This window comes from Polypterus senegalus, chromosome 5 (genome assembly GCF_016835505.1).
Source record: "Polypterus senegalus isolate Bchr_013 chromosome 5, ASM1683550v1, whole genome shotgun sequence".
NCBI lineage: Eukaryota > Metazoa > Chordata > Cladistia > Polypteriformes > Polypteridae > Polypterus > Polypterus senegalus.
The window spans coordinates 198710463-198737466 of NC_053158.1; the positions used below are offsets into that span (position 1 = coordinate 198710463).

Consider the following 27004-nt stretch of genomic DNA (forward strand, 5'->3'; position numbering starts at 1 on the left):
ATTGGCAAAACAGTATTCCTTTTAGTTTTCCTCCCCGCTGCTAATGAACAAGCGATGTGAGCACGTTGGCAAAACAAATATCTTCCAGTGAGAGAGATGCCCAGAGTAGTTCCTTTCAATTACCAGACATCTCTACATTTCAGTTTTTTTTTCCTGACGATTTCAATAATTTCTAGGACCCCTGGGCTTTTTACAGCACGGGCTTACACAGCTAGTGCTAAATAATTAGCAATTCAAAAATATCTATTCATACAAAATGACCAATACTAGGATAAAGTCCATTCATCCATTATCCAACCCACTATATCCCAACTACAGGGTAACAGGTCTGCTGGAGCCAATCCCAGCCAACACAGGAGGCAAGGCAGGAAACAAACCTTGGGCAGGGCACTAGCCCACCGCAATAGGATAAAGTCATTATCAGTATTACCCAATGAACAGACAAAAGAAACTTCAACAAATTCCCCATCTAGATAATATGAGTCAAAACACAGTAATTTGTTAAAATTATAAGTAAAAGTAAGAACTTGGAAAGGAGCCGTTTTATTGTATAACAGGAATATGGACGTAACAATGGAATCTCAGGGGCTTGCCACGATTGTTTGTGTATATCTGAGACAAAGGTCAGGGGCTGGGTGCCAGAGATCAGGGGCTTAATTGAACTCTCCCAACCCCATCCTCCCAAAAGCCATTGCTGCACCATTCCCATGTTATTAATTTGTTTAAATACCATTTAGCTGCAAGTTGATCATGCCAGTTCTTCACAATAATCTACAGATAATAATATTGTTTAATCAATTCAGTCTTACATATGCTTACCTAATTGCTTTCCCCTTCCATTTATTTCCAGAGAAGTGACTTTTTTTGCCCTCTGTTAGGTAACTTCCCTAAAGCAGCAGGAGGGGGCGCTGCTGTGTCTGCTGTTTGCACACATGGAAGAGGAGGCCATTGTGCTACTGGTTTGACAGGGCGAGTGGCAGTAAGAAAGCCATTCCTTAAAGTACAAAATAGGGCCTTGAAATACCGGCTGTGGATTACCTGAGACTGGAAGAAAGCCGCCTCTTCACAGTAGAAACTGACACTTGCTTTTGTGGTACTGTGAGGTGCCGATCACTTAAACTGGTGACTCTCAGAAACTTGTCTTCTGATTGGCTGGTGACTTTGGCTCTGCCAGATTTCTTCCTATCAGAGTTTCTTCCAGTTTCCAATTGCCTTTTGGATTGTATAGGACACCATTGGACTCACTGACATTTTATTTAATTTATTTTTTTTGCTATTTCTCTAAGTGAAAGGCCTACACTTCCAAGGGTAATAATGCTCTCCCTCATTTCATTTGCTCATTGCTGTTTTCTTGCCATTCTACAGTGTAATATTGTCCAAGCAGCACTTCAGAGGGTGTAGTTACACAGTCTGTTCCAAGTCTGCTTTAAGACACACAGAGGGGTTTTCTAAGTAATCGACAGAGGTTGGGACACCTGTGCAAATTGTTTGCTTCAACTTGCAAGACTTCATTACTTGAATTGCTGCAGCACATCAGTAGGTTATAACCTATTAGCTGTTTCCTGAAGAAGGCCCATTTATTATAATCTGAAATATCCTTATTTTTGCATTTTGCTAACCTAATTTCCCTCTGGGATAATAAATTCTTCCTAACCTAATCTTTAAATTTAAACCTCTGGGAGACTAGATAGATAGATAGATAGATAGATACTTTATTAATCCCAAGGGGAAATTCACATACTCCAGCAGCAGCATACTGATAAAGAACAATATTAAATTAAAGAGTGATAACAATGGAGGTACAGAGTGAGTCAGAAAGGACGGACTTTTTTACAAAATCACAAAATTGTACATTTTTTCTTACAAAGAAATTTATTGAAAGATTTGAGTTCATATTGAAATAGCATTTGACAATTTGTAGGGATCTAAATGCAGAATACGCCTTACCGAACGATTACTGAGGCCAAGTTCAGAAGAATGCTTCCGAGCAGATCGACTTGGACTGCACAGCAGGGTTAGTCGTACGCTTTCCACATTTTCAGGGGTACGTGCCGTTCGTGTATCCCCCGGCGGTCTTTTGTTCAATAGTGTACCTCGTGTACGAAGTGCTTTATCCCAACGTAGGATAGTGTTAAGAGCGGGAAAACAACTTTATTTCTGTGGATATTGAAATGGCAACGAAACTCATGCTGAACTGCGGTAATAGCTTGGTTGTTCTTGATAAAAAAGTCATACACTGAAACAGTGTTCTATCGTTCATGGCTCCATGGCTTCAAATAAAAATAAAATAAAAAAATGCTAAGACTTCGCGAACCTAACGCCACCTACCATTTCAAAGACATCCGTCCTTTCTGCCTCACCCTGTATAACAGACAATAACTTTGTATAATGTTAACGTTTACCCCCCCAGGTAGAATTGAAGAGTCGCATAGTGTGGGGTCTCCTCAGTCTGTCAGTGGAGCAGGACGGTGACAGCAGTCTGTCTCTGAAGCTGCTCCTCTGGAGATGATCCTGTTCAGTGGATGCAGTGGATTCTCCATGATTGACAGGAGCCTGCTCAGCGCCCGTCGCTCTGCCACAGATGTCAAACTGTCCAGCTCCGTGTCTACAATAGAGCCTGCCTTCCTCACCAGTTTGTCCAGGTGTGAGGCGTCCTTCTTTATGCTGCCTCCACAGCACACCACCGCGTAGAAGAGGGTGCTCGCCACAACGTCTGGTAGAACATCTGCAGCATCTTATTACAGATGTTGAAGGACACCAGCCTTCTAATCAAGTATAGTCGACTCTGTCCTCCCTTGCACAGATCATCAGTATTGGCAGTCCAGTCAAATTTATCATCCAGTGCACCCACAGGTAATTATAGGTCTGCACACAGTCACCTCTGATGATCACAGGGTCCATGAGGGGCCTGGTCCTCCTAAAATCCACCACCAGCTCCTTGGTTTTGCTGGTGTTCAGTTGTAGGTGGTTTGAGTCGCACCATTTAACAAAGTCCTTGATTAGGTTCCTCTACTCCTCCTCCTCCTCCTGCCCACTCCTGATGTAGCCCACCATAGGAGTGTCGTCAGTGAACTTTTGCACGTGGCAGGACTCCGAGCTGTATGGGAAGTCCAATGTATGTTGGCTGAACAGGACCGGAGAAAGCACAGTCCCCTGAGGCGCTCCTGTGTTGCTGACCACAATGTCAGACCTGCAGTTCCCAAGATGCACATACTGAGGTCTGTCTGTAAGATAGACTAGTGTGGTGCTGAGGTATCACCCATTGCATGGCTGCACTCGGGTCCTAATCCAGATCCTGAGTTGGTTTGTGGTGGGTGCGGCAATGCATTGTATCAGTATGCTGCTAACCTAAGAGTTTACTGCTTACTTTTCCACCATTTAAGATCGATCATTGCATTTCAACTGATTAAATTTGAAGACAAAATGAAAAAAACTGATGATGTAAAACATTTGACCGATAGTGTAATGTACAGTTATTGTCTTCTAAACTGTAAGCAAAAGAAACTCTAGGAAAAGCACACATATTAAAATTGAATACTGTTTAAAATTTTCAAAAACTTGATTTTTGGGAGGGATTAATTTGAGACTGTAATTAGAGTCCATGTTAGGCAGCTTTCACATGCTGGCATTAACATGTGTTTTCAGTGATGTGGTCACAGTCAAATAGCACTTGACCGCATGAAACACCAGCTGTAAGTGCACCTGTGATTGCTTCACTCGGACCATTTTGGGAGGTTGTCAGAAATGGATATCAGTCACATTTTAACCATGTTGTAAAAGCAAAGCCATCTTTTGGAACTGCATAAACAACCTTGTAAGTTGAAGATGATTTGCATTTTGTAAGAGGAAGGTGACTTAGGATTTCTCTTTGGGTATGTTCTAAATACTGGAGACGTACCAGTAAACTATGTACAGAAGAAATCCAGATAATGCAGTACCAATAAAAAATAATTTGCCCCCTTATATTTTTTTTAACAATTCATTGTTATTCAGTGCTGAATTGCTGTGACTTTAATTTGGGTTTTTGACATTGATGAACTGCAAAGTTCTGTTTTCACTCTTAAAGAATCTCTTTTTCAATGTATTCTAAATTATTTACAAATATAAAACACTCAATAATTGGCCACATATATGCTGACTTGAAAGGGGTGAATACTTATTAGCTGGACCTTTGGCTGTCATGGCTTCCTTGGTCTCTTTCTCTTTATCAGCTTTGCATGTTGAGTCTCCTCCATTTTTCGTCTGGTTTTCAAAACTGCTCAGGGTCATGTCAGGTGTGTTGGCGCTCATGAGTGAACATTCTTTTTCAAATCCATCCACAATTTCTCTGTCTCAGCCACTTCAGCACATGGACATATTTTTCTTTTGAAGCCATTCCTGTGTAACTTTGGCTTTGTGTTTTTGCCTGTTGACTAGATGGAGAACAAATCTGGGAATTTTGCAAACTGCTTCCAGGATTTCCCCATATTTTGCTGCCTTCCTGAACCTGCTGCAGTGAAGCATCCCACCACCCTGAGTCTGCCACCACCCTGTTTCATGGAAGGGATGGTGGTTTTTGATAATCTACAGCAGGGGTGGGCAAAGTCATTCCTGGAGGGCCGCAGTGGCTGCAGGTTTTTGTTCCAACCCAGTTGCTTCGTAAGAATCCCATATTGCCCAAGTAACACTTCTGCTTCATTTTTGTTGTCTCGCTCGTTTAGATTTTGAACCCTTATTGCTTATTTTAGTCTTAAACAGCTGTATTCTTGGTTTTTAGTCACCCCTTATTGGCAATCAGATGCAAATGACAAAAGAAATTTGTCATTTCTCCATTAAGCTTGTTTCCATTTATACCTGCGTGTGTTTATCGTGCACTGTTTGGTTTAATTAAATACTTTGAAAGAAAATGAAGAGAAAAAAGTGAATGACTGAGAATTACTCATCTGTTTTGACTTCAAATGATTTGGATGATATCCTTAGAAAGGAAAAAAACATCTAGGATATGAGAATGACTTGACATGGCAGAGTTAAAGCACTAACGAGCCCTGAAATTAAATAATTAACAAGGACTTTTTTTTAATTAAGCAACTGGGTTGGAACAAAAACCGCCATCCAGGAATGACTTTGCCCACCCCTGATCTACAGGGTTTAAACATAGCCTTTAGTCTGATAGTCAAAAAGATCAATTGTGGTCTCATCAGACCGTAGCACTTTCTTGCAGCTTCACGGTTTATTATGTGCCTTCCGACAAACTCTGCCTTTTCAGTGATGTTATCTTTGCTACCCTCCCTCCTGTGCAGCAGATTATCTTGTAACCCCTTCAGAGTTCTCAGAAGTCTCTTGATGGCCTTCCTCATTAGTTGTCCTCTTACACGATCACTCAGGTTTTGTGAGTGACCAGTTCTAGGCAGATTTACTGCTGTGCCATATTCGTTCCATTTCTTAATGTCTGATTTAACTGAACTCCAAGGGGTATTCAATGGCTCTTTTTTTTAATCCATCCCATGTCTTGGAAGTTTTAAATCGCCTTTCCATGGAGTGGCTTGAAGTTTCTTTAACAGGTCATTTGTCTTTGTCCCGAGGGTTTGACAATCCTACTGACTCAGCACAAGCTGCACCTTCCACAGTGTGTTGCATTTATACAACATTTAACTGAAACTATAGATAGGTGACCTCCATTGAACTACCTCTGGGAATTCCAAAACCAGTTGGCTGCAACAGTGATGATTTAGATGCATCATTTTAAAGGCATTAATATTAATTAGTGTTTTATATCTGTAACTAATGTAGAACGCTTTGCAGAGATCTGTGTTTTACTTTGAAGAGTAAAGATTAAAAACAATCATCTTCTGATACTCCGTGTCTACTGTGATTAGGTGTTGTGTAAAATAAACTGTGAAAATACAGTCATGGCCGAAATTATCAGCACCCCTGGAATTTTCCCAGAAAATACAACATTTCTCCCAGAAAATTGTTGCAATTACAAATGTTTTGGTATACACATGTTTATTTCCTTTATGTGCATAGGAACAACACAAAAAACGGGGAAAAAAAGCCAAATCTGACATGTCACACAGAACTCCAAAAATGGGCCAGACAAAATTATTGCCACTTTTTCAAAATTATTTCAAGCATATGGTGCTCATTTGATCTCACCTGTGGCAAGAAACAGGTGCTGGCAATATAGCAATCACACCTGAAGCCAGTTAAAATTGTGAACGGTTGACTCAACCTTTCTGTTGTGTGTCTGAGTGGGCCACACTAAGCATGGAGAACAGAAAGAAGAGCAGAGAATTGTCTGAGGACTTGAGAACAAAAATTGTGGAAAAATATCAACAATCTCAAGGCTACAAGTCCATCTCCAGAGATCTTCATGTTCCTTTGTCCACTGTGCGCAACATAATCAAGAAGTTCACAACACATGGCACTGTAGCTAATCTCCCTGGACGTGGACGGAAGAGAAAAATTGATAAAAGACTGCAATGAAGGATAGTCTGAATGGTGGATAATCGGCCCCAATCAACCTCAAGCTGTTCTGCAGACTCAGGGTGCAACAGTGTCAGCTCAAACTATCCGTCAACATCTGAACAAAATGAAACGCTATGGCAGGAGAGTCAGGAGGACCCCACTGCTGACACAGAAACATAAAAAAGCCTGACTGGAGTTTGCCAAAATGTACTTGAGGAAGCCAAAATCCTTCTGGGTGAACGTCTTGTGGACAGATGAGACCAAGGTAGAGCGTTTTTGGTAAAGCTCATCATTCTTCTGTTTACATAAAACGGAATGAGGCCTACGAAGAAAAGAACAACACAGTACCTACAGTCAAACATGGAGGAGGTTCTAAGATGTTTTGGGGATGTTTTGCTGCCTCTGGCACTGGATGCCTTGGCTGTGTACAAGGCATCATGAAATCTGAAGACTACCAAAAGATATTGGAGTGCAATGTAGGGCCCAGTGTCAGAAAGCTGGGTCTGCGTCAAAGGTCATGGGTGTTCCCGCAGGACAATGACCCCAAACATACTCTAAAAGCACCCAGAAATGGTTAAGGACAAAGCGCTGGTGAGTTCTGATGTGTCCAGGAATGAGTCCGGATCTAAATCCGATTGAACACTTACGGAGAGATCTCAGAATTGCTGTTGGGAGAAGGTGCCCTTCAGATCTGAGAGACCTTGAGCAGTTTGCAAAAGAAGAGTGGTCGGAAATTCCAGTTGAGAGGTGTAACAAGCTTGGTGATGGTTACAGGAAGCGCTCGATTTCAGTTATTTTTTTCCAAAGGGCGTACAACCAAATATTAAGTTGAGGGTGCCAATAATTTTGTCCAGCCCGGTTTTTTAGTTTTGTGTGAAATGTCAGATTTGGCTTTTTATCTCTTTTTGTGTTTTTCCAATGCACATAAAGGAAATAAACGTGTATACCAAAACATTTGTAATTGCAACAATTTTCTGGGAGAAATGGTACATTTTCTGGGAAAATTCCAGGGGTTCAGATAATTTTGGTCATGACTATATCGAAGGGTTGTACACTTATTTACACTGTATATCCTGGTTCAGTAAAGATAGGCCTACAACATGTCAAGTTGGGGAGCATGCACTGGTACATTGTGTTGATGCACCCACTACACGACGAAACAGTTCGGGATCCAGGTTGGCAGACCAGTCCAGTCCCACCCTCCGGAAATGACCCTCTATCTGCCGCAGCCAGGTGTTACGTGGGCGACTCCTTGGCCTGGTCCAGCCACGTAGGTCCCCAACAATGAAGACCTTATGAGCTGGATCACCCTCTTGGTTGGTTGGGGGTAAGAGTGCCACATGGCCGTAGTGCTATTACTGACGCACCCTCACAATGCAGGTAATGTGCCTCATTTGGGACTCCGCGAGCAACTGCTCATGCAACACAAAGTCAAACCAACGGTGCCACAGGATTTTCCGGAGAGAGGCAGTACCAAAAGAGTCCAGTCTTCGTCTCGGGTCACTGGATAGCGTCCATGTCTCACAACCATATAGCAAGAGTGGAACCACCAGGACTCTAAAGACTTGGACCTTCGTCCTTTTACAGATATCGGGAGCGCCACACACCCTTTTCCAGTGACCTCCATGCTGTCCCAGTCTATCTGTTGACTTCACAGTAAGGGTCACCAGAGACATGAATGTCACCACCGAGATAAGTAAACCTCTCAACGAGGTCGACACTCTCTCCGCAGACAGACACCCAAGGGGTCATTAAAGGCCTGTGATCTTGGTTTTTATCAGGACACTCGCAAGCCCAGACACTCGAACTCCTCACTCAGTCTCTCGAGCGCTGCAATCAGAGCCTCCATTGACTCCGCGAAGATCACAGCATCGTCAGCAAAGTCAAGATCTGTGAAAATTTCTTCATCAACAGATGCCCCGCACAGAAGAGTAAAGATACTTGGTGTCCTCTGTGATTAAGTGTTCTGTAAAATATGGGCCAGACAGACACGCACGCACTTCCACGCGTAGACGTTTATGTATAAGACTATTCTATTGTATATACTGTCAAAATATTGAAGGGATGTACACTTTTTATATTTACACTGTTTATCCTGGTTCAGTAAAGATGCAACTTGTCTGTTGTTGCCAGGGATAAATTTGGCTGTAGACTTTTAGTGATATTTTATTGAGTAACAGCTGTGATGCCAATTGTCACAAACATTATAGTCCATGTAGAAAGAGAGTTGTCATAAAATGTATGTAAATCCCCTTAAATGAAAATCTGCTCTGTGCACTTTAATAATGTCTGAATTGTCTGATTTGTAATCTTAAACTATGGAGCAGAGGGGGAAATAAATGGAAAATGTCCCAAACATTATGGAGGGCACTGTACTGCACTTTGGTTTGTTCTCATTTTAAATTACTGATTTTCAAGTAATGAGTTTATAGAAAGTGTCAACTGTCAAAAATAAAATACAATTTATAACTAAAAATAGCTCGAATATCTAATTGCAGTACAAGAATACAATGTACGGTATATAAAGAATTTTTGCGGTTAAGTAAACACTCGTAAAATGGAATTCCATCAGTCCAGACATGCCGCTTTACTGTTATCAGATTGCGCTTTCTGTTTAGTTTGATATCTGATAAATATTTTGTAAATTTTATATTTTGAAATGGAAAGTGTGGGTGTTTCACACAAAGATGAATTTAAGATCAGCTTGGTTAAGAGGTGAGGACTTTAGTTATGCATCATGAAACTTAAGGGTTTTTTTTTTTTGGTCCCAATAAGTTCAGTGCCAAGTCTTCATAACTTATGCAGGACTCAAAGCTGGGAACTGTCACTGGTTATGAGGAGATCCTTATTGAAACCATTGACCTATTGTTCTCTTTTTCTGCATTTGCTTTATTCATTATTGGTTTTCTAAGATGCCAGGGCATTGGCACAAGTTTGGAACCAGCCCTGGGGAAGCTGTTTGTCCCAATTTAAACATGTTTATTTGTACAACCACACTAATTAATACCACGCCAACGTGCAGTATCCAATCCACACTTAAAAGGTACATCTTGGGATGTGGAGGTATACTTGAGCTTTTCTTTATTTTCAGATGGGTTATGCTGGACACTCCAGTGGTTGTCATAGGATTTGAAAATCTAGATCTGATGCACCAACATTAATGAGTATGCAACATGGTTTTACATTTTTTAATCTAATACTGTGATATACGGTGTACAGGTGCCGGTCACAAAATTAGAATATCCTGACAAAGTTGATTTATTTCAGTAATTCCATTCAAAAAGTGAAACTTGTATATTAGATTCATTCATTACACACAGACTGATGTATTTCAAATGTTTATTTTTTTTTCATTTTGATGATTATAACTGACAACTAATGAAAGTCCCAAATTCAGTATCTCGGAAAATTCGAATATTGTGAAAAGGTTCAATATTGAAGACACCTGGTGCCACACTCTAATCAGCTAATTAACTCAAAACACCTGGAAAAGCCTTTAAATGGTCTCTCAGTCAGGTTCTGTAGGCTACACAATCATGGGGAAGACTGCTGACTTGACAGTTGTCCAAAAGACGACCATTGACACCTTGCACAAGGAGGGCAAGACACAAAAGGTCATTGCTAAAGAGGCTGGCTGTTCACAGAGCTCGGTGTCCAAGCACATTAATAGAGAGGCGAAGGGAAGGACAAGATGTGGTAGAAAAAGTGTACAAGCAATAGGGATAACCACACCCTGGAGAGGACTGTGAAACAAAACTGTGGGGGAGATTCACAAAGAGTGGACTGCAGCTGGAGTCAGTGCTTCAAGAACCACCACACACAGACGTATGCAAGACATGGGTTTCAGCTGTCACATTCCTTGTGTCAAGCCACTCTTGAACAAGAGACAGCGTCAGAAGTGTCTCGACTGGACTGCTGCTGAGTGGTCCAAAGTTATGTTCTCTGATGAAAGTAAATTTTACATTTCCTTTGGAAATCAAGGTCCCAGAGTCTGAAGGAAGAGAGGAGAGGCACAGAATCCATGTTGCTTGAGGTCCAGTGTAAAGTTTCCACAGTCAGTGATGATTTGGGGTGCCATGTCATCTGCTGGTGTTGGTCCATTGTGTTTTCTGAGGTTCAAGGTCAACGCAGCCGTCTACCAGGAGGTTTTAGAGCACTTCATGCTTCCTGCTGCTGACGAACTTTATGGTGATGCAGATTTCATTTTCCAACAAGACCTGGCACCTGCACACAGTGCCAAAGCTACCAGTACCTGGTTTAAGGACCATGGTATCCCTGTTCTTGATTGGCCAGCAAACTCTTCTGACCCTAACCCCATAGAAAATCTATGGGGTATTGTGAAGAGGAAGATGCAATACGCCAGACCCAGCAATTCAGAAGAGCTGAAGGCCACTATCAGAGCAACATGGGCCGTCATAACACCTAAGTAGTGCCACAGACTGATCGACTCCATGCCACGCCGCATTGCTGCAGTAATCCAGGCCAAAGGAGTCCCAACTAAATATTGAGTGCTGTACAAGCTCAGACTTTTCATGTTCATACCTTTCAGTTGGCCAGCATTTCTAAAAATCCTTTTTTTGCATTGGTCTTAATTGATATTCTAATTTTCCGAGATACTGAATTTGGGACTTTCATTAGTTGTCAGTTATAATCATCAAAATTAAAAGAAATAAACATTTGAAATACATCAGTCTGTGTGTAATGAATGAATCTAATAACTAATTACTGAAATAAATCAACTTTGTCATGATATTCTAATTTTATGACCAGCACCTCTATACAGTATATATATGTGTGTGTGTGTGTGTGTGTATGTGTATAGATATAGATATAGATATAGATAGATAGATATAGATATATATATATAACTGCTCAAAAAAATGAAAGGAACACTTTGAAAACACATCAGATCTCAATGGGAAAAAGAAATCCTCCTGGATATCTATACTGATATAGACTGGGTAATGTGTTAGGAACGAAAGGTTGCCACATCGTTTGATGGAAATGAAAATGATCAACCTACAGAGCCCTGAATTCAAAGACGCCCCAAAAATCAGAGTGAAAGAATGATGTGGCAGGCTAGTCCATTTTGCCAAAATTGAATTGCAGCAACTCCAAATTGTACGCAGCACTTTGTATGGCCCCTGTGTTCTTGTATACATGCCTGACAACATCGGTGCCTGCTTCTAATGAGATGACAGATGGTGTTGTGGGGGATCTCCTCCCAGATCTGGACCAGGGCATCACTGAGCTCCTGGACAGTCTGAGGTGCAACCTGGTGACATTGGATGGACCAAAACATAATGTCCCAGAGGTGTTCTATTGGATTTAGGTCAGGAAAGTGTGGTGGCCAGTCAATGGTATCAATTCCTTCATCCTCCAGGAACTGCCTGCATACTCTCACCACATGAGGCCAGGAATTGTCGTGCACCAGGAGCCACTGCACCAGCATAGGGTCTGACAATGGGTCCAAGGATTTCATCCTGATACCTAATGGCAGCCAAGGTGCCTTTGTCAAGCCTGTAGCGGTCTGTGTGACCCTCCATGGATATGCCTCCCCAGACAATCATTAACCCACCACCAAACTTCTCATGCTGAATGATGTTACAGGCAGCATAATGTTCTCCATGGCTTCTCCAGATGCTTTCACTTCTGTCATGTGCTCAGGGTGAACCTGCTCTCATCTGTAAAAAGCACAGGGCACCAGTGGTGCATCTGCCAATTCTGGTATTCTATGACGAATGCCAATCGAGCTGCATGCTGCTGGGCAGTGAGCTCAGGGCCCATTAGAGGACATGGGGCCCTTGGGTCACCCTCATGAAGTCTTTCTGGTTGTTTGGTCAGAGACATTCACACCAGTGGCCTGCTGGAGGTCATTTTGTAGGGCTCTGGCAGTGCTCACCCTGTTCCTCCTTGCCCAAAGGAGCAGATACTGGTCCTGCTGATGGGTTATGGACCTTCTATGGCCCTCTCCAGCTCTCCTAGAGTAACTGCTTGTCTCCTAGAATCTCCTCCATGCCCTTGAGACTGGGCAGTGAGACACAGCAAACCTTCTGGCAATGACACGTATTGATGTGCCATCCTGGAGTAGTTGGACTACCTGTGCAACCTCTGTAGGGTCCAGGTATCGCCTCATGCTACCAGTAGTGACACTGACTGTAGCCAAATGCAAAACTAGTGAAGAAACAGTCAGAAAAGATGAGGAGGGAAAAATGTCAGTGGCCTCCACCTGTTAAACCATTCCTGTTTTGGGGTCATCTCATTGTTGCCCCTCTAGTGCATCTGTTGTTAATTTCATTAACACCACAGCAGCTGAAACTGATTAACAACCCCTCTGCTACTTAACTGACCAGATTAATATCCCATAAGTTTCATTGACTTTATGCTATACTCTGATTCAAAAGTGTTCCTTTAATTCTTTTAAGCAGTATATATATATAGATATATATAGAGATATATATAGATATATATATAGATAGATATATATATATATATATAGATATATATATATATATATATAGATATAGATATAGATATAAATATAGATATATATAGAGAGAGAGAGAGAGAGATATATAGAGAGAGAGATTGATTTTTATAAACGATACCTAGCTGGGCTCAATCTGATTGGTTTATTTCTTTATTTTTGGAAGGGCACTGTCAGTTTCTTGATGGCTACATCACACATGTTGTTTATGCTTAATACATTCAATACAATACATTAATACAATACATTCTGTGTTATAAATGACCTTTTTGAAAACTTCCAAAAATTAAACTATTTAGTGTGGTGAATTATGTAGTGAATGTTCCAGCAATACATGATGCTAGAGGCCTTATGAGACTTGATTGAATGCTTCATATGATGTGATTGCAGTGAAGTGGCTAGGACTCATTTTGCTTTTGGGTTATATTGAAATGAAATTTTTAAGAAAGAGGTGGACATGGTATTAAAGAGAAAAAATAACAAATTGGTGCTTTGTAGCCTTTTAACCTCCAATTCCAGAGCAGGATGATACTGCCAGTGTGTGTTAGGAAGGACAAAACATTTGGAGGTCCCAGGCTGGGCTGAGGTTGAGGTTGACGTTGCTTCTGTACTGGAGTGGGTGAAACGTTTAAAATGAAGACTGTTATATTAAAAAAAAAAAAAAGTCCTATGCAACTCTTTAAATACTAATATGATTAGTTCTAAACTTGCTTATACAATAATGTATAATTTCATTTTATTCATCACATTTCCTGCTTACTAAATGAAGGAATTAAGGCAATTTTACAATAGGATTGCTTTTATTTTCCCGACTTTCTGTTTACCAGTTGCATAGTGTTAAGAAATCTGCACTTAATAGAATCTTTTTTTTTCTTTCTGCCATTTTTCCTGTTTGCACATAGTTGACTAAAAGCTGCTTTAACATTTCAGAATGACTGTTGCTACAAATAGAACCAGATAGTATTGAAATGTGCATGAGCAAAATTACTAGAATGTTTGCATATGGAATGTGCTATCTAACCCTTATGTTTATCATACTTCACTTGTATTTCCAGCTAGATCTGAAAATTATTTTTCATTATCTTGCAGTCACTTCGATTTTAGCAGGCATGCAAAGGCAAGTAGTGCTGCTAGTGTAAATTTCAGAGCAATGCCGAGATTTAACCCACAGAAGTTCTCTTTTCTTTGCTTTTGCTGGATTTCTGTTTATCATCTGAATAAATCATGCAAAATGTGTTTTCTTTACCAGTGCACAGAGCTATTACTTGCACTGTTTTTGAATACATATTTAGCAAAGCTGTTTAGCGATCTCTAGGCTCCATGAATTTTAAAGCAGTTTGTTTATTCTTCATTTCAGTGACACTGTCCTTGATCTGTGTGTAATGCCGAAAGATGAAGACATTCTGCAGCTGGTAAGTGAACCCTTAGGAATACTCTGTGTACTTTAAATTGCAACCTCACTTTAGTTTGGGTGTCCACTATAAGCCAGCTATTAATGATCTACAAAGCATTTTATTATGTGTTTTGTTTACAATAATAATTAATCATAAAAAAGCAAAGCTCTTGAAATATGTTACTGTCACTTTTCGTTGTTTTTGTCATTTACTTTACATTAAGAATTATAATAGGCTTTATAACCTGCAGATTTAATATGCTAATAATGGATACCAACGGTGTTACCTGCTATAAATATCCTGCCATTTCTTCTCTGCTTGGGCTCTTACTAACTATTAACATTCTATAAACATTTAAACTTCTAATATGTTATATGAATTTGTACCTAACTATGGGCGGAGTGGTGGCTCTGTCGCTAAGGATCTGCGCTGGTGTCTGGAAGGTTGCCATACCAGTCCTGTTACTGTCAGAAGGGACTTTACTCCATTGGACCCTAAAGTAAGGCTTTTAATTTGAAGATTACTCTGAGGCACTGTACAGTAGCTGACCCTGCCCTCTAGCCCCCAAAGGTCATACAAAAGAACAATTGAAGAAAGGGCCGGAGTTGCCTCGAAAGCTTGCATATTGTAATCTTTTTAGTTAGCCAATAAAAGGTGTCATTTTGCTTGACTTTTCTCTACCCTCTAGGATTAAACCTTGGGTCACGAATGTCTCTGAACACGTACAAATCGGGTTATGACCTCAAAGTTCGCCAAACTTTTGCATCTGTTCACGACCACGCACTTGGGTGACGGACAAGCCAGTTTCCCTTCTGGTTCATATGCGCTGATGATTTCCACATGTGTTCAGTCCTCCCTGTGCATTCGCTGTGAAGGCGAGAAGCAGAAGAGAGAGAGTGAGAGAGCGAGCGTGCAGCTGAGCAGGGTGCCTGGGTGTTTGTCTCAGTGTTATTCAATGTTTTTACATTTAGTTTACTGTTACACTGTACATTCTATGGTATAATTAACTATTTTTGTGCTTAAAAATCTTTAAAGAAATATATTTACATGCAGTTCGTACGGTCTGGAGCGGATTAATTGTATTTACATACAATCCTTTGGGGGAAATTACTTCGGGTTATGACCAGAGTTTTGGAATGAATTACGGTCGTGACTCGAGGTTCCACCGTATATCAAAAAACATTAAAACTTAGAGACTTTAGGTATCCATTGTGAGCATATAAAGTTTTACTAACTATCACTAGCTATTAACAATCTGTAAACATTTTTAGTACGTATTCTGTTTGCAATAATAATCATAAATATAGCAAAGCTAGTGAAGTATGTTGCACTCATTTTTCATTGTTTTATGACACTTCTGTCAAGACTTATATACAGTTAGGTCCATAAATATTTGGAAAGAGACAACTTTTTTCTAATTTTGGTTCTGTACATCACCAAAATTAATTTTAAATGAAACAACTCCGATGCAGTTGAAGTGCAGACTTTCAGCTTTAATTCAGTGGGTTGCAAAACGATTGCATAAAAATGTGAGGCAACTAAATCATTTTTTAACACAACCCCTTCATTTCAGGGGCTCACAAGTAATTGGACAAATTAAATAACTGGAAATAAAATGTTCATTTCTAATACTTGGTTGAAGACCCTTTGCTGGCAATGACAGCCTGAAGTCTTGAACTCATGGACATCACCAGATGGCGGGGTTTCCTCCTTTTTAATTCTCTGCCAGGCCTTTACTGCAGTGGCTTTCAGTTGCTGTTTGTTTGTGGGCCTTTCTGTCCGAAGTTTAGTCTTCAACAAGTGAAATGCCTGCTCAGTTGGGGTGAAGATCAACTGACTGACTTGGCCATTCAAGAATTGTCCACTTCTTTGCTTTAATAAACTCCTGGGTTGCTTTGGCTGTATGTTTTGGGTCATTGTCCATCTGTATCATGAAACGCCCGCCGCCCAATCAATTTGACGTCATTTAGCTGATTTGAGCAGACAGTATGTCTCTGAACACCTCAGAATTCATTAGGCTGCTTCTGTCCTGTGTCACATCATCAATAAACACTAGTGTCCCAGTGCCACTGGCAGCCATCACACTGCCTGACTCCACCGTGTTTCACAGATGATGTGCTCTGCTTTAGATAATGAGCTGTTCTGCGCCTTCTCCATACTTTTTTCTTGCCATCATTCTAGTAGAGGTTGATCTTGGTTTCATCTGTCCCAAGAGTGTTTTTCCAGAACTCTGCTGGCTTGTTTAGATGTTCTTTAGCAAAGTCCAATCTAGCCTTTCTATTCTTGAGGCTTATGAGTGGCTCTCACCTTGCAGTGCACCCTCTGTATTTACTTTCATGCAGTCTTCTCTTTATGGTAGACTTGGATATCGATACGCGACCAAGCCCTGGAGAGTGTTGTTCACTTGGTGGGCTGTTGTGAAGGGGTTTCTCTTCACCATGGAAATGATTCTGTGATCATCCACCACTGTTGTCTTCTGTGGACGTCCAGGTCTTTTTGAGTTCACCAGTGCTTGCTTTCTTTCTCAGGATGTACCAAACTGGAGATTTTGCCACTTGTAATATTGTAGCAATTTTTTCGGATGGGTTTTTTCTGTTTTCGCAGCTTAAGGATGGCTTCTTTCACCTGCATGGAGAGCTCCTTTGACCGCATGTTGTCTGTTCACAGCAAAATCTTCCACATGCAAGCACCACACCTCAGATCAACTCCAGGCCTTTTATCTGCTTAGTTGATAAGACAGAACGACGGACTTGAACACACCTGCCCATGAAATAGCCTTTGAGTCAATTGTCCAGTTACTTTTGAGCCCCTGAAATGAAGGAATTGTGTTAGAAAATACTTTACTTGGCTCACATTTTTATGCAATCGTTTTGTTCACCTCATTAAATTAAAGCTGAAAGTCTGCACTTCAACTGCATCGGAGTTGTTTCATTTAAAAATCATTGTGGTGATGTACAGAACCAAAATGAGAAAAAAGTTGTCTCTGTCCAAATATTTATGGACCTAACTGTAACTATGCTTTATAACCTGCAGACTTAGCACTGCTCATAATGGATGCCTACTGTAAATATCCTGGTATTCCTACACTGCATGGGCTCACACTAGCTGTTACTTTTAGACTTGGTTCCTCCTGTGTCAGGTGGAACATTTGGTGCCAAGCGATCTCCATCGAGCTTGGTCAGCAGCAGCGACCTTGGTTTCGTCCCATGCCAAGTTGAGTGCACAATGATCTTAGAGAAAGGTGTGCTGCCAGGTTTGCCTTAGTTGCCTTTACTTCCATTTCGTATGCACTGGCATCCGCAAGATGGGAGCATGTGGAGGATGTGGCCCGCGAAACGAAACCGCCGTTCTGTGGCAATATCGACTAAAGGGCAAGTGACGGTTTGACGATATACTCCTTAATTTCTGACGTTGTCATAATATTAGATACGAAGGATCCATTGGCGGCACTGTTACTGGAACACATTCAGGTGTTTTGTGATGGTTGTGGTCGCCTTTTCACTGGTATAGATAAGCAGAAGGTGAATTTTAGTTGGTAGTGCGATGCTGTTGGATATCTAAATATGCACCAAGCATATAACAGCCGTCACCTTCTCAGTCCGATATAGTGTCTTGGTCACACCGACCGCCTGTCATCACAATGCTACCAAGGTTGGTGAAGTGTTCCACTGTTGACCGACATAGATGGGGGATTGGTGATGCTTTTCAAAGCACTAACTCACAACCCAACCTTTGCTGTCTCATGTTCCAATGTCGGTGTGCACCCAGTGAGCGTCGCTGAGTGGCTCTGAGGAAGATAATATCGTTGGCCAAGTCCGCAAGCCTCGGCCCATCTCATTGCAGCAGGCCAAAGTTGCCATGAGCAAGAGAGCTATTAACATTCTATGAATATTTTATTGCATATTCTGTTTACAACAATAATAATAATAAATAGCAAAGTGTTTTACTGTCATGTTTTATTGTTTTATGTCACTTACATTAAGGCCTATATTCTACGTAACTTGCTCATAATGGATACCTACAGTGTTACTCACTATAAATATCCTGGTTTTCCTTCTACACATGGGCTCTCACTCTGACTGTTTCATCCTTATCTGCTAGGTTTAAATTACAGATGGCTCTTTATCCTTAAACGATGAGCACAAACAGCACTGAACAGTTGTGGAGCCATTTCTCTGCAGATATTCCTTTCATTCTACGTGGAGCGTTTGAATGTCCCTGCTCCTCTTCAAGTTAGGATCCCTATTTATTGTGTTAAAGAGAGAGTTGTTGTCATTTTACACAATGTCTGTATTGTGATATGTGACTAATGCATGTTATCTTATAAGGAAAAACTGGAGTGCTTTGTTGATGCTGGGCATGGACGTTTAATGTAAGCTGGCGCTTGGCTTGTGTGTCTGAAGAATTAGGCATGCAGTATGTAGACCGTGTGAATGTTCTAATATGATTGAGTTAACTGGGTTAGAAGTACTTAACAAAAGAGTATTCCCTTCAGTCATTTTAATTCATTAGTGATGATCTCACTATGGTAAGTAATGCTGTTAATTCCTGTTAGTAATCCCTTAAAGTGGTAACTTGGAGTTTTAAAGGTTGAAGGGGTTAATTAGCACCTGATCGAAAAAGAAAAGAAATCTCAGAAGGAGTCCGTCGTCGAAGCTGTGATGTGTTAGTCAGGCTCAACGTACTGAGCAGCAGCACGCCTTGGGCTTTAACTCTGTGTTCTTTATTTGTTTAACTGATGAACCGCGTGTAAGCATTGAGCTTCTTTACAACACCAACTTTGATAGCCAACAAAGGAACGGTTATCCAGTTGAATATTTTCTTTACTGTGTCTCGCAGGAACAAAATTCTGTGAGTGCCTTATTGTTAGTCACCTTATAATGCATGGCTGTTAATGTACAATACAATACAATACAATACAGTTTATTTTTGTATAGCCCAAAATCACACAGGAAGTGCCGCAATGGGCTTTAACAGGCCCTGCCTCTTGACAGCCCCCCAGCCTTGACTCTCTGAGAAGACAAGGAAAAACTCCCAAAAAAAATCTTGTAGGGAAAATGGAAGAAACCTTGGGAAAGGCAGTTCAAAGAGAGACCCCTTACCAGGTAGGTTGGGCGTGCAGTGGGTGTCAAAAGAAAAGGGGGTCAATACAAAACACAGAACAGAACAAATCCTTAATACAGCATCATAATAAAAATTTTAGAAGTACGGAGCAGATTTTAACAGTAAATATCTATATACAGTGGTGTGAAAAACTATTTGCCCCCTTCCTGATTTCTTATTCTTTTGCATGTTTGTCACACAAAATGTTTCTGATCATCAAACACATTTAACCATTAGTCAAATAAAATGCAAGTAAACACAAAATGCAGTTTTAAATGATGGTTTTTATTATTTAGGGAGAAAAAAAATCCAAACCTACATGGCCCTGTGTGAAAAGTAATTGCCCCCTTGTTAAAAAATAGCCTAACTGTGGTGTATCACACCTGAGTTCAATTTCCGTAGCCACCCCCAGGCCTGATTACTGCCACACCTGTTTCAATCAAGAAATCACTTAAAGGGTTCGAATCCCACCGCTGCCACCAAATGTGACGATGTGGGTTCAGGCTCCACACTCCCATTGCTGTTGGAAGCACTTGAACCCCACACCGTCGATAATGAAACCGAGTGAGCTAGTCAATGGAGGCAAATAAACAATTGAGCAAGGGGTGGTGCAAAAAGTGCAATAGTGCTTTTATTAAAAGAAACAATCAAAACAGTGTTCCATAATTAGTGCAGTTTCAAAGTTCTTCATTAAATAAATCCATAAAAGGTAAAACGTGGAGGTTAAAACAATAAGAAAAAACAATCCTTTAAAACGAGAGGTTAAAAATCTTCTTTAGGAAGCAATCTTTAAAACAATAACAAATCCGGTGCATCGTTTCTATTAGTGTCTCACCTGCTTATCCCGTTTGGGCCAAGCAGCAGGCAAGACGCTCTCTGCAGCTGCCCTCCTGAAACACACGCATGAGACTGGAGACCTCCCGAACCCTGGCTCCGGTATGGCACTCATCCCAGCCTCGGAGAACTTGGTTTCCACCAATGGCCAGGTCGCCCACGTTGGGGATTCCAACCACCAAGTCTCCCGACTTCCGCTGCCTTTCCATGGCCTCTCTGCGGCCAGTCTCCTTCCCTGCTCACTCCCGCTACCTGATCGCTCAGCGGGAGCGACATCTAACTCAAACGCCTGGGTGTAGGCCCAACACCCCAGGCCCTCGCAGCTGCCCGTGAGCGCTCGTTCGTTCGCTCATTCTCTCTCTTTCACCGACCTGCCTCCTCATCTGCTCCCGTTAACCTCCGTCCTCTTTCCTTTCCTTTTTTCTCTCCGAATGTTTCTTTTCACCCTTTCAACCGACTTGTGCTTCTTTTTTATATCGTGAGGGGCCATCACAGCTGTAGCATTAGCCATGGGAGCAATCACGAATGTGGGCAGTTCCTCACCTGTGCACACGGTGAGAAACGCCCACATCGACGACTGCCCCGCGGCTCGCTACAACATCGCCCCCCTCACAAAGCCGCCTCGGGTGCGGTGATTATTTAAAAATGGCCTTTGCTCAGTGAGCTGTGGACCCATAACACCACAAAGACACCCATGGAATGCATGCTGGAAGGGGCGTGGATTCACTGAGCCGCCAACAAGTAAGACACCTATGGCGCACACAGGAAGGAGCCACGCCCACTAACTCCTGTCACCTCCAAGCCACGTTGACTGTTCATAGAGGCATGTTTCTTGTTGAGGTGAATCGCCATATGCAGCGTGTAAAACTGTTTGTGAGGGGTATCCCATGGGATCCTTAAAACAATCCTTTACAACTGAGGTTAAAACACAATGAAGTGAGCAGTCTTTAAAAACTGAATTTTCGGTTACGACGCACGACCGCGTGCACCATATCTAACTGTTTTACACGCTACATACAGCAATTCGCATCCGCGACAAACATGCGTCTTCTTAGATGCTCCTGCAGGAACACAAAGTCTACGTGAGTCACAGGTGCATCTGGACTGTGCAAAGATGACGACTCAAGTGACGAGTTGGAGGTGGGCACATGAGGGATGGCGGTCCGCCAGTTTTCAGTCATGGATGATTGTGTGTTGGTTCGTTCCATGCATTGTTACAATGTTGCGTTTCTTGCTGATTTATTACATTACCGATTTTTCAAATGTTCATTTTCTCCCTGTGCTTAAAAATCATTAATAAACCGGCCTGATTATGCGGCGTATGGTACGCCGCGGGTTGGCTAGTTCTAGATATTTTTTTTTTATTGGTTTGTTTCTTTTTTTGGTTAGGAGGTCTCTTTGCTTATAGCCTTTCTGTTTTCTTACTCATTTTGGAAATTATTCTTATTCTGTCTTCCAAAGAACACTTAAGGACCCAAACACATCAATTTTCTTCAGCTGAGCTTGAATTTGAATTTGCCGCACTGCCTGGTGGTCATTACATCAATTTCAGTTGACGGAAGGCTTTGAAAAGTTTGGGGTCTTGGTGATTTCGCTCCATTGTAGCCTGTTTAGTTTGTTCTTGTTATGCAGCATTTTTCTTTGTCGGCTCTCCAACTTCGTTTTCAGCACTGGGTAGTAAATCAGAATATTGATAACAACTGTACCTGAACAGGAACACAGACATATTACTCCCCACAACACTGCCGACTCTGTACTCCGCAAACAATACATTAGATTTTTTTTTTTTTTTGCATCCCTTTAGTTGAATTCCTGCAAAAATGCATTTATTGCTCATTTACTTTTATGTAACGAGACCTTAACATCTGCCAAACATCAGTAAAGTGGCTGTTCACCTGTGCAATGTGGCCTACTAAAGTAACTTCACTCCGGAGTGGTCAGCATTGACTTAAGTGAGACTTGCTGTATGCCTCTTGATATGCCTTCAGTCTAAGACCTGTGAGCCCTTCGTGTTCATTAGTCACTTATCAAATGGCGTGCTATGCAGAGATGAATAACCTACTGTATTTATTGATGCCTTATGACTGAAATTAATTCTAAAAGAAGCCTTTGTTAATGTCTACTGTAGTTACATAAGAGTAAATGTAGAACAGTGGTAGACTTGTGCCATACCTAAACTAAAATTAAAATTATTTATTCATTTTTATATTAGGTGCTTATAGCATATAGACTATAATCCAATTCAGAAATGCTGTCACATGACATATTTGATTGTGCTCTATAAAACATGCATAGGACTGACTACTGACTGAGTGCTGCACTGCTACATTTGAACTTTTTCATGAATAGTTTTATCAGCATTTCTTTCATTTTTTTCTCAAGTTAGTATGTCACAGAGCCTCTTCCTCTTCATTATAATACTCTGCCCCTCATGTCCAGTTCAGAGTATGGAAGTCTGATGCTTTGACCTCGACTTCAGATATAATAAATTACATATAATGAATGGATCTAATCTTATTTGTCTTTAGTTGTGTGTTACTTTTTATACCTCCGTGCCTTTATTGTCTCATTTGGTTAAGCCCAATCAGCTAGCTAGTTAAAGTTTTATGAACAATAAGATGAACGCAAGCAGTGTAGGGTCTAACATTGGACTTGACACTTAATAATGTGTTCAGAAATAAGAAGCAGATGAAGTTTATCATCTGAATATACAGTATACAGTGAGAAGCACATAATACAGGGACAGTGAGGCCCAAATGATATTTTTATAGATTATTTTTGTTGTTTTGTTGAAAAAGGTGAAGATGAGATTAAAGCAGAGATAGAACTTTAGTAACATTGCATAACTTGATCTATTGCTAACATGCGTAGACCTTGCTATTACTCACATTTCAGTATGGCTATAAAATCAAAATCTAAGGTACCACCTAATTGAAAGATTGCTGAAATTGATTTTGAGTAAAATTCAATTAATCTGTTATGAAAAGAAGGCTTTAGATGAATAAATGAAAGGCTTGTTCAGGCACAGCTGTGAAAGGAGAAAATTACAGGGAGTTGTTCAATTTGTATTGGTGAGCTGTGAGGTACATGGGTGGAATGGTGCAAAGCTGCCACTGTATTTGTTAATCCTTTGTATTTTTTTTTTTTTTTTTTAACCTGGAAAATTCCAAAACATTTTTAAGAGAACTTCCGAGGTGTTTTTGTGTGTGTGTGTGTGTGTGTGTGTGTGAGAGAGACTTCTGAATGTGTTGCTTGCTTGCTTCCAGTAGCGTTCCTTTTCCTCCCTCCCACTGTTCAGTTCTGTTTCATCATAATGAACTCTGTTTGCACTAAACGTATTATTTAAGCTTCTAGTAAGACAAAAAGAGGGTAGATGAATTTGACAAGAAAACTACCAGCCACTTGGAGGGTCCTTTTACACTAATTAAAACGGGTGATCTGCTGAGTAGTTCCGGCTTGGTGCAGAGTAGTAATTAGCGTCGCTGACCTATATTTGTAATGTTTGTGTCTTCAGTGATTATTGTTGAAGTAGCTGCTGCCAAACTCTCAGGTCTGTACTAAAAGATAGCAAGTGCGCTTATAACATAACTTTTTAAAATTAACAGAAAAAAATAAGTAGATTTTTAAAAAAATGGTCTCAATTAAAGTCAGCTAATAGGTAACTTGCACACAATGGAATGCTATGTAAAATTCTGCCTGAAGGGCACAAAGCCTTTTATTTCAGAGTGATGTCCAAACTCGTGTGTTACCATAACAAATACTTAAGATAATTTAATGTACAAAATTATATAAAAACTTAATATATTTAAAAACTTTATAATACCTTTCATTTGAAAAACTAATGCATTTATGAAAACGAAGCACATCACAGTGCCCTGAAGAGATAGAAGTGTGCTATAAGCTCAGACTATGGCTACCTTCACACTACTATGTTTTCATTTACAAACACAGACATTATCTTTCTTTTTGACTTTTATCCACACCATATCCCGGAGTTTATAACCTCTGAAAACAGAGTCTTTTGAAAACGCTCTCTAGAGGTATATACTTCTGAAAACGCTGGCTCAGTGTTACAATATAGATGGATGAAAATATTTTGAACTCTAATCATGCTCTGATTGGCTCACACTTATTACATGTCCTTCCCTGATTGGAGCCTGCTCATTACAATGTCTCATTCCCTGATTGGTCACCCTTACTATACTATATTATATTCTAACATAGCAGACATGGATAACCCTAACCCTCGCCCCTTCAATATATTCATATTTTGTTGCTTTTCCAGCAATTTTTACTCAATGCAACATACAACAGATATAATAACGACAGTTCAGATAGAAATAAAAAACAGAATCACTAAAATGGTTAAAGAATCCCCCCTCTGTGTCAGTACTTTGTGAAGCCCCCTTTTACTTTGATTACAGCTGGTGTAATGTAAATACTGAGTACATAATTTATTCACTGTATAAATAACATTTAATAGAGCCATGCATAGGCAGCTTGTTCCCTCTTTAGCTTTTTTTCTAGTGTAACCAATGGGGGCCTCCACTGAACCCCCAAGCTTCAAGACACAAGCAAACAGCCCAGTCCTGGGTTCAAACACAAGGTGTGTTTTTCATTTTATAGTACCTCCTACAGACCTCTATTTCCACTTCCACAGCAGTACATTATAGCAATATGGTTTCTTTCCTCCTTCCGCACCTCCCACGTAGTCTCATCCGATCTCCTCCTGACTCTTACCACTGGTGCAGGCTAAATTGGCTTTTTTTTTTTTAAATGCTGAATCTTGAGAGTACTTCCAGTGTCGCATCCTTGCACATCTGGGTCAGGTGGAAGCCCTTCACAGCAGGTACACTCTTGACCCCAAGGACCCCAACAACTCCCAGCCTGCCCTGCTTCTATCCATTCGCAAGTAGTGAGATGCTGCCATCCTGTGCACATGGGGGAAGACACAACTCCCAGAAGCAGCCATCTCCTGTCCTTCAAAGCACAACTCCTCACCTGACAATGAGCTGGCACCCATAACTTCCTGGTCCGCCCTTGGTTGGGGTGCCGGTCCATTCAACATAGCACTCACACTAGATAAGTGCTTTCTGTGCTTGTATTTCTTACTTTTGCAGTTGCTAAAATCATTTAACTCCCCAGTATGACTTCATGCAGCAGAACTGAGTTGGTGTGTCAGTGGTCTGTGCAAGTCAGCAGCTGTTATTATTGTGCAAAAGAAGGAATTATACAAGTTGAAATGGCCACCATGATGGAAAATCTGAAACTGTAAACTAATCAATTATTGAGATTACATATAGTATTCCTCTGTTTTAAGATAGACAATCTGAACAAGTGTCTGAAACTTCTTAAATAGGCATTTTATTTGCTTTTTTAATTTTAAAAATACATTCTTTTCACAATATCTCAAGAAAAGTGTATTTTACTTGACAAATTTCTCCAAATAAAAAATCAGTTTCAAAGGGACCCATCTACTGGGAACCAAGATGCTTCATGGGAGTGACTGCCTGACAGACTAACAGACTGAGGCATGTGTGACGACGACAGTAGGTGCTTTTCACTTTCTTTGTGAACTTCAAGCACCTAAAAAGTGATGCATGCTTCTCATTCATACTGAAGCAGCATTGATTCTGTGGAAAAAATGGGGTCTGGTTGTTTCTTAGTAGTGAAACAGGAAAAACTTGAAACATCAATAAACAAACAGATATCGCCAGCCTAAGCGGTGGCAAGGTACCCTCCAAAACGTGACCAGAGGTATAGCGACTCAAACGGAAGTTGGCGTGGGAGTGAGGAGGGTCCCGTCCGGCTCCCCATTCCTGATGTCAGCTTTCCCTTCCTCTCGGCCCGCAGCCTCTCTCTTGGATTAGAGCAAATATTCCTCCTTGAGGCGAACTATGATGCTTAGCACGATAAGAGAAGTCACAAAATCAGCTTGATTGTTCAAGCAAATTATAGAAAAAATCCCAATCTAAATCCATTAAGTAGTTTTCTCGTGAAAAGCGGATAGACATACAGACAGACATTGGATTTTATTTTATATATATATATATATATATATATATATATATATATATATATATATATATATATAGGGAGATTATATGCTTGTGTTAAGCAAATCTGCATTTCAAAGAGGTTTTTAGCAACAAATCCGCATCACAGAGCGTGGGAAGCCCATATTTCTTCTTCGCTTGTGATTTGCATTTAAATGTCCCTTTTCATGAGGTAGCTGAACTGGATAACATCCTAGCGTACCCCGCTTCATTATTTTTACTCCTTTTGAGAATTGACTTGCTTTTTAAATTGGCCATTTTTACAGAGGCTTATGTTTGTGAGGTTATTATGAATCATATGCTTGTATGCATCACTTAAAGAAGTAAATTATTCCACTATTACAGAGCATTGGTCCTAGAGTTCAGTCCTGGGGGCGTACAGTGGTACTGTGGCTGCAGGTTTTTTGTTCCAATGAATTTCACAATCAGTGAGTCATTTTTCCCTTTAATTAATGTCACTGTTTGATTATCTGTTTTTTTTCCTTTTTCCATTCTGCGTTCAGAAAGGCGCAGACATCAGATTTACTTTTACAAGAAATTCAGATAAAATTATGTTTTTGTCATAGCTTTTAATGCCTAGTTCTTTGTCATTTTCCTATCAATTCCCCTTTTTTAATGTGCTGTTTTAATTGTATTGTAATAACAAGAATTAACAAAGCATGGAGTAAAAATCAGGTAACATA

The 27004-nt window shown here is 40.6% G+C and overlaps 1 protein-coding gene across 8 annotated transcripts in view; it reads left to right on the plus strand.

Moving 5' to 3' along the window:
* The window catches only part of LOC120529798 (rho GTPase-activating protein 21-like), a 408601-nt gene that overhangs the window by 290072 nt on the left and 91525 nt on the right, over positions 1-27004 (plus strand). For all 8 annotated transcript variants that reach the window (XM_039753942.1, XM_039753944.1, XM_039753943.1 and 5 more), the window contains one exon: positions 14292-14346. In XM_039753942.1, coding sequence (XP_039609876.1) covers positions 14292-14346 — 55 coding nt within the window. The remainder of the gene's footprint in view (positions 1-14291; positions 14347-27004) is intronic.